Source organism: Elgaria multicarinata, chromosome 8 (assembly GCF_023053635.1).
Source record: "Elgaria multicarinata webbii isolate HBS135686 ecotype San Diego chromosome 8, rElgMul1.1.pri, whole genome shotgun sequence".
NCBI classification, from domain to species: domain Eukaryota; kingdom Metazoa; phylum Chordata; class Lepidosauria; order Squamata; family Anguidae; genus Elgaria; species Elgaria multicarinata.
The window spans coordinates 45,268,851-45,277,897 of record NC_086178.1 but is presented as its reverse complement, the minus strand read 5'-3'; the positions used below and the strand labels follow the sequence as shown (position 1 = coordinate 45,277,897).

The 9,047-nt window shown below is 45.9% G+C and overlaps 1 protein-coding gene across 1 annotated transcript; it reads right to left on the bottom strand.

Moving 5' to 3' along the window:
* Positions 1-4,379: 4,379 nt before the first annotated feature.
* On the bottom strand, positions 4,380-5,564 carry FOXL2 (forkhead box L2). Its single transcript, XM_063131508.1, has one exon. The coding sequence runs from the start codon at positions 5,562-5,564 to the stop codon at positions 4,380-4,382; it is 1,185 nt and encodes a 394-aa protein (XP_062987578.1).
* Between the last annotated feature and the right edge of the window lie 3,483 nt (positions 5,565-9,047).

Here is a 9,047-nt window from a genome sequence, read left to right as displayed (position 1 = left end):
GACTAATTTACGGCACAGTCATTTCAATGGGTCTACTCTAAGTAGGATTTACGGTGGAGTTTATCTTCCCTTGCCCCATTTAGTTTTCCTCGGGATCCCGAGCGGTTTATTCCCTTAATCTTAAACGCACCTATTTAAAAGCAAACTGAGTTGAGATCAACACTTTACAGGGAGCCCTGTCGGTCTCTGAGGAGGGGCGGGGAGCAACCCCAAAGTAGCAGCAGTCTAAAACTGTCATTGGAACCACGTGAAACGTCACAACAAAATAGCGAGGAACTGGAAGAGGTCTGGGGAAGTCAAACGCTGCGGCGTACTCAATTGAGGTCGATGGGGCTTGCGACCTTTAGATCTAGGGGCGAGGAGGAAGGGGGTCCCCCTCAAACAAGCAGACAAACGCCTTAAGGTGAGGAGCCAGCCGAGAAGGGACTCACCAAAAGCAACAGGAATAATAATAATAATAATAATAATAATAATAATAATAATAATAATAATATAAAATCTTCAGAAACTTGGCCTACCAAAATACATCCACTCAACATCCAGAAAGCAGCCATACCTACAACATGTTCAATAGTCAGGAAATTCCTGAATCAGTAAAAGACAGCAAGACTTGGCAAAGCCAGTCATGACCATCTAGAAAAACCTCCAGAAGCGAGAAAAGAGAGATGATGATGATAATAATAATAATAATAATAATAATATGATGATGATGCAATCAAACCTAGATCACTGCAAACAAGAATCTCCCCAAAATAGGTCATCAAGAAGGGCCCTTCACATCTCAACATGTTTACTTGGAAGTAAGCCCTAGCCATTCCCATAGAATTTACCTCCAAATAAGGCTGCAATCCCTATGCCTACTCACTAGGAAGTAAGTCCCACTGAATTCTCTGGAATTTACTTCCAAGTAGTAGTTTATTATTTATGGTCTACCAAGCACACACACTTTCAGAATAAAATAATATACAAGTATAAAATATATTTTTTAAAATCTAGCCATCTGGAACAGACCATCTATGACTGTTTCATGATTCTGCTCTTAACTTTTAGGTATTTATTTCTTCAATACTGTAAACATTTAAACTAGCGTAAACACCTTTCTTTAGGATCCAGATTCAAGTGTGCTTAGGAATCATAAGATGAGGATACACACACCTATACAGTAAAGAAGCAGTTTCCCCACATGGCTTTGCTCTCCGAAATAAAAAGAACAACAGGAGCATCTAACATTTCTCCACACTCATATTCTATTAGCATTCACCTTTGACCTATATCATCTATGCCTTCAGTGCTATTGGTAATTTGCAATTCTACACACACAAACAAAAGGAAAAAGAAAAGGAAAGAAAATGAATGCTGCAATGAATTAATCTTTAAAATGCCACAACACCCCTCCAACCATGCAGGTGCACATACACACACCAAAGACAGAAGAGCATTATAGCTGGGCAAGTAATGATTGCCATAAACAAGGCCTACCAGTTTGCTCAGCTCAATAACTATTTGGAAGGAATCTTAATAATGGTTCGATGAGGCCTGGCTCTGACTGTTCTTTCTAAGGTAAACTTCTAACCCAGGCGATGGGTTTCTGAAGCCCAAGCCATGTACCTTCAGAAGCAGGCCCCATTGATTTCAACGGGATATATCTCCAAGTAAATACAACTAGGATTGGACTGTTGGACAGCAATCCTAACCATACATGCCTAGGAGTAAGACCAGCTGAAATAATCTACTGGGAAATAAATTCCATTAATGTACCAAATAAAGGTGTTTATGATCAAGCGCACACCCCCTTTTTAAAGACAGCCTTAGTCATTCCACAAATAAATAGTGTCCACCAGAAGGCAAGAATTATTTCAATAATATTTTCAAGTGAGGGAAAAAGGAAAAGAAAAACTAAAAAAAAGTGTGTTTAGTTTATCTATAAGTCTTCCAATTTTTTATCAGCCCATCGCTTTTGAACGATTGCCACTTAAGGGGGAGATAAGAAAAATAATAATCTAAGATTAGTCACAGAGCCTAATTCTACACACCTCTATAAAAATATTCTACATGCTGAACAACTATCTATACTAAAATCCACACCTTAATTACCAAGTGTCACTTTTAGACATTTCAGCAAGAAGGTAAGCCAATTTTTAAAAAATCTTATATTTGATGGGCTGAAGGAAAATCAAACGCTATTAAAAGAGAAAAGAAAACCTTTTATTGGAGACTATACAAAGCTATGTTATACAATAAAAGTGCTAGGTTATTCTAGAAAAGTTGGTCCCAGAAATGGCACAATATCAAAATATCTATCTGTTTACACAAACATTTAGAAAATCGCAATGACCTGGCTCCAAAAAATTATAAACACAGTTTTCTACATTATCTCTTTCAGGTCCAAGGATTAAAACCTTGTTTTAAAAAGAAGAAGCAGAGAAGAACCTAAGAAATATTCGTTTACAGCCAAGATGGTCTGGGTCATATATATATTTATATTTAAATCACTCTTAACATCCATTGAAAAAATATTATAACTATAACGTATTTGGAAAAATAGTCTCCATTATTATTACTATTAATAATAATTTTGGGAAACAGTCTTGCTTTGTCCAAATAATTTTAGTCTTGTATAAAATTACTCTATCTGGAGAAGACACTTTCTGTTTTTAAAAATACATATACATATACCTATTGCTCCCATAACTGCTTTCAAATTTTCTTCGTTTTGAATCAACATGGGTAACAGACACCCTAAAAATGGATGTTCTGCTGAAATACAGTCCCAAATAAGTACTCTTTTGGACAGAAATATAAAGCTTTGAAAAACAAGAAGTGCAATTTTTCCCCAGGCAAATAATAATAACAACAATAATAATTAAAAAAAATCTTCTGATATCACAGTGGACATGTCTAGGGCGAAAACAGGCTGGGAAAGCGATAGTGTCTTCCGCATCAGCCAAAGTTTTTAAAATATAGGAATATTCCACCCACCCCAAGGTAGTTTTATAGCAGTTTTTCTTAGCGATTGCAGAGAGATTTGCAATCGAAGCGCCTTAATTGAAACACTAGAACCATGATCCTAAATTAATTTCCTAGGAATTATACGGGTGTCCCTCAACTCTCAACCCTAAACATTTCTGGAGCCAAATCGTATAGAAAATGATGGGATTTGAATTTTTCACCCAAGTACGTCTAGGGTTGGAATGAAAGTGACAAGAGGCAACCCACGAGGTGGAACGAAGTCCCACGTTTTCAGTGGAATTTACGGCCACAGAAGCGCACTTAAAATATACACCTCACTTGGAAGGAGATTCCAGTAAAATCAGCGGGCTTTACGTTTAGAGCTGACACAGAAGTCATTAGATGCAATCCTAGGTTATGCATGTTAATGAGATCGTTGTGGATTGCACCCAAATTTAGGCATACTTAAATCCAAAGGAAAACAATGGGACGTAAACGCTGGACCATTTCAATACGATCTGCAGGCTCTTCCCAGCCACCCCACTCCATTTACTAGACTGTTGAAGTCTCCGAAACCTTCGACTTTTTTTTAAAAAAATTAATGGGACCTATTTCGAGGTAAATCTACATAGTCTAGATAGCGCCCACTGGGATTATATTTTAATGTTTTGATTCACGTTATTGATTCAGCACATTTTCATCTGTATCAGTAAGTACACGACTTCGTAGGCCTCTTCTGCGCCTATGCAATTGCAGTTTTCCCCCTTTCTATTTTTGTGTGATCACCCCCCCCGTTTAAACTAGCAGTTAAAAGAAGGTTCATTAAATTAATGAGACCAACGCTCAGCCTTCCTAAGCCCCATCACCTACAAGTAAATCCCCTTCTTTTCGAGAACATTTGCTGCTATCAAACAGCGTCAAAAATCGGGATACTAATTTCAAGGGAATGCATTTAGGATCGTGATCGGCCTTGATCTGCTTTTTCCAGAAAAGAAACCCAAGGCCAATTTAGACGGTTCACCACGGACTTCCCCACAGGCTAAACTCTGCCTGCTACAAACCCATCAGCTAGTGACACCTAGCAAAAGGAAAGGCGATGCTTGCGAAGCGAGAAAGACGAGGATGAAATCCCTCTCCACTTACGCTGCCTTCACGTACACCCGGAGCAGAGCTTTCTAAGTTCACATACATAGACATTTGGCGGGAGAGGGTGGGGGGGTCTCGTTTTGGCACTGGAGGTTACTGCATGTATCGGACGTGGGTGGACAAAGAAACAAAGAAAGAAAATCCAAGGTGTTTTTTTTAAAAACCCCAAAACAGCACAAGGCTTTTTTTTTTTTTTTTGGTGATGGTGGCGAGGAGGGGGCGTAAAGGGTCCCCCCCCGTGTCTCTCCCTCCTCAGCTGGAGGAGACTGGTGTGGTCCGGCCGCTCAGATGTCTATCCTGGAGTGCAAGGCGCTGTGTTTGCTGTCGTGGTCCCAATAGGAGCAGTGCATCATGGCCAGCTCGGGCGGCTGGCGCGCGCAGGCGAACTGCAGGCCGGCGGCTCCGTTGGGCGCCGCTTGCGGCGAGGGGCTGCCGGCCGAGGCGGCGGCGGCGGCGGCGGCTGCGGCGGCCACCGCGGCGGCGCCCAGCTGCTGGGCCGCGTGGTGGTGGTGGTGGTGGTGATGGTGGGCGTGCGGGTGGTGGTGGTGGGCGTGCGGGTGGTGGGCGTGCGGGTGGTGGTGGCCCATGCCGTTGTACGAGTTCACCATGGCGGGCAAGCGCGAGTAAGGGCCGTAGGCGGCGGCGGCGGCGCCGGGCCCGGCCGAGAGTCCCACGCCCTTGACGCCGCTGACCGGGCTGAGCGCGCCCGTGGCCGCGCCGCTGCCCGCGCCTCCCGCGCCGCCGCCGCCCCCGCCGCCGCCGCCTCCCCCGTCCACGGCCGCCATCTGACAGGCCGCGTACGCGCCGGCCGAGGGCGCCTGGGGCGGCGGCGGGGGTGGCGCGGGCTGCGCCAGGGACCAGGCGGCGGCGTTGAGGAAGGGCGCCTGCAGGTACTTGGCGGGCGGCGCCGCGAGGTAGCCGTAGCCCGCCGCCTCGGCCGCCGCGCCGAAGAGGCTCTTGCCGGGCTGGAAGTGGCCGGCGGGCGGGCGGAAGGGCCTCTTCATGCGGCGCCGGCGGCGGTAGTTGCCCTTCTCGAACATGTCCTCGCAGGCCGGGTCGAGGGTCCAGTAGTTGCCTTTGCGCTCGCCGCCGCCCTCTCGCGGCACTTTGATGAAGCACTCGTTGAGGCTCAGGTTGTGGCGGATGCTGTTCTGCCAGCCCTTCTTGTTCTTCTCGTAGAAGGGGAACTTGCTGATGATGTACTGGTAGATGCCCGACAGCGTCAGCCGCTTCTCGGCGCTCTCGCGGATGGCCATGGCGATCAGCGCCACGTACGAGTAGGGCGGCTTCTGAGAGGGGTCGCCCTTCTCCGCCGCCGCCGCCGCCGCGGCCCCTGCCGAGGGCGTCTTGCTGGAGGCCGGGCTCAGCTCCCCTTTGGCCCCCGCCTCGCTGCCGGGCTCCTTGCTGGCCTGATGCAGCAGGGCCACCGTGTCCTCGGGCGGCGGGTCTTGGTAGCTGGTGGCCATCATGGCACCCACCTGCTGCTGCCGCCGCAGCGGCTGCTGCTCCCCTCGGAGGGCTCTGGCGGGGGGTTCAGGGGAGCAGCCGCCTTCCAGCTGCCACCAGTTCGTGCCGGAGGCTCCCCCAAGATCGCGCAGCAAGGTCTGCTCAGACCGCTCCCCTCGCCCGCCTGCTTTAAACCCTGCCTGCGCCTGGTGGGCTTTTTGCGCTCTCGCGCGCTCTCTCGCTCTCCCTCCCTCCCTCCTCCTGTCTCTCTTTCAAGAGGCAGCCAGCCCAACGTCGCCTCTGATCAGCAGGCTCAGATATCCACTCACTGCTCTTCTGGACTAGCTCCTTTCTGATTTGTATGGGCTCAGGCGAGTTCCGCTTTCGTCAGGATCCTTTTCTCTCTCTCTCTCTCCCCCCCCCCCGCGCATCTCTCTGTCGTGCCCCCCCCCCCTCCAGAAGCCTGGGAGCCAGCTGGGCACGGGCGAGTTCATGGCGAAGTCACATTGCACAAGGAGTATACACGCCCCGGCGTGGAAATCACATGCTTCAGCCAAAGGGGGTCTCCGAGCAAAGGGAAGTGGTGGTACTGCCGGTGGTGGGGAGTCACAATCAAATCCCTCGCAGGAAAGAAGCTGCGTCTTTTTCAGAGGCAACTAATGCATGGGGCAGCTTAGGAGGAAAACAAAAGAGGCGAGAAGGAGAAGGAAAAGTGTGTGTGTGCGTGTGGTGGTGGTGGGGATCTTTCCAGACTGCAAAGCGATTATAGTTTGCAACAGTGATCTCATCTGGAGAGGTATGGGATCCTCCGTGCCTAGCCAGGGATGGTGACTACAGATGGTAGCCAGAAACCATCGCCAAAGTGTGTGTGTGTGTGTGTGTGTGTGTGTGTGTGTGTATGTATGGGTGGGGGGCAGCCCTCGAACTCTGCAGGAATATTCTCAGTGAAGCCAAGTTAGGCTGCTCTGGTGGAGGAGAGTTGAGCACCCAAGAAGCTGCCCTGCAGCTTTTTGAATCTCACCCATAAAGACCACAAGCTTTTTGAATCTCACCACAAGCTCTTTGCTGCAAAACGCCTTTTTAAAGGACGTATTGCCTTTTTTATTGCCACCTTGTAGAAGAGTCCAGACCTACATTCCCAGTTCTTAGATTATATGGAATCGAAGAAGTGGGGGTGGGGGATGACATGTAATCTTTTCTGTCACTCCAAAGGTAATGAAAATACGGAAGCAATTCTCATTTAAGATCTATGGCGTTTGGGCGCCCTGGCCCTTTAACGTCTTTAGAGCAAATCACTATCATCATCATCCACACCAACACCCAGAAATCCGTCACAAAACATGCTCAATTGTCAGGAAATTCCTGAATCTGTAAAAGACAGCATGTTTTGGCAAAGCCCGTCATGTCCGTCTAGAAAAACCGCCATGAGCGAGAAGGAGACGACGACGATGACAATAATAATAATAATAATAATAATAATAATAATAATAATAATAATAGTAAAATCCCACCTACATCATACTGAAAAGGTGGCCTCGATCTCAGAGTTGTTGAGCCTAGATTTTCAAAAGCAAAGAAAGGCCCTCTAGCCTTTTACCTGGTTGTTTTCTCCACACAAGATGTTTTTTTTAAAAATATGTCATTCAGGTAGCCTTTGATTTCAAAGACGCCCCCGCAGGTGTGAATAAAAACGGCAGCTGCGGGGAGGGAGAGAATGAAGAAGGGAAATTGGGGGAGGGAGAGAAATACAATTGTAATGTTTTCTGCGTAACTACTACAAAAAAGTGAACGGTTAGGCGAAGCTATTGTTCCTTCCCTCGGGTTTGTTAGGATGTTCTCAGTGCCTGGGACAGTTTCTCCCCCACATGCTTTCAGGTGCTCCAAGTCCCGTCTGGGAAAACCCACGCTAAGGTCGGCCTTGAGGCAGCGATCTCTGCAAAGTGTTGGACAAAGGCCTATGAGCCAAGTAGCTGCTGGCCTGAGCCTCCGGTTCCTGAAGCTTCCCCAGCGGAGATGGGTCATGTCCCTGCTTTCTGCATGGCCTGTAAACAATCACTCATCTTGATCACAACAGCCCTTGGTCATCATGGGGCTGATACTGCTGAAGGACAAATAATCTCACATACCTCTCTCTCTCTCTCTCTCTCTCTCTCTCTCTCTCTCTCTCTCTCTCTGTGTGTGTGTGTGTGTGTGTGTGTGTGTGTGTGTGTGTGTGCGCGCGCGTGCGTGTGTTTCTGTTTGCTGCAGGGAAGGGAGCGCACATCAGAATGGACTCCTCTGATCAGATCTTGCGTTTCCTTTTCATTCATTCTGGGCCTGATATCCTTACCTCCTCACCCCTTGCAGAAGAAATTCTTCTTTGCAAGGGGCACGGCTATGTGAAATTCTATATGTACCTCTTTTGTAATAGTGACCATTTTTGTCATTTAGTTGTTGTTGTTGTTGTTTTAAAAGTTAATGCTTTGAAGTTTATGCATCTGAATTGGGCATCTGAAGTACAATCCTATACATGTCTACTCAGAAATAACTCCCACTGAGTTCAGTTTGGCTTACTCCCAAGTAAGTGTGGCCATAGCCACTTTGTCACCGTTTATAACTTGACTGAAAATTCCGCTGGATTGATGTTGAACAATAAACAGAATATGAAGATAAATAATTAGGCATTAAAAAAAAATTAAGCTCAATAATTGGAAATACCACCAACTTTGTCTTATTTCCAAACTGAAGTTTTATACCACTTAATAGCAAAACGCCATGCTATTAAAGGGTCCAAATTATATGATCATTGATTTTGGGTTTGGTTTTTGGTGGTAATACATGGATCCAAAGGGAGAGGTGGGTAAGATGATATTATTATTATTATTATTATTATTATTATTATTATTATTATTATTCTTTCTGCTATTTTTACACAACAGGACTGTTTTTTTAAAAAACAGGGTATTATGGTGCTTCATTTTCTTATCCAGACAATTAAAACTACACAGGCTGCCTGCCCTGCAGGTTTACCTAGGAATAAATCTTACTGAATTCCATGGCACTTACTTCTGAGTAGGCATGGCCATTTCCATTTCATTTGTCAGATTCAATAAGAACAGTTTTATTTGATTTGTGTCAAGTTAAAATGTTTTGGATTGCCTTCATATAGAGAAACATGTCAATATTTTGTACGTGCAAAATATTGTACAGATTTTCCTCGAAGCTAGATCATTTTAGTAAAACCTACTTTCCAGTAGATGTGGTGTCACTCACAGCCTTAAGAAGGGCCATGTTGAAATACATGGCACCTATCAGGTACATACAGAAAGAGTTTCAAGACTTGTGCAGCCCGATCCTAACAAGCTTAGAAATAAGCCCATTAAAGAGATTTACTTCTAAATAATTATGCTTGGGACTAAAACAATGAAAGGAGACTCTTTTAAGAGCGAAGAGTGATCCGCATATTATCTATCTATCTCCAGTACTGGCCAACAATCTGTATTCGCTTTTTCTGACAGTCTTGAATT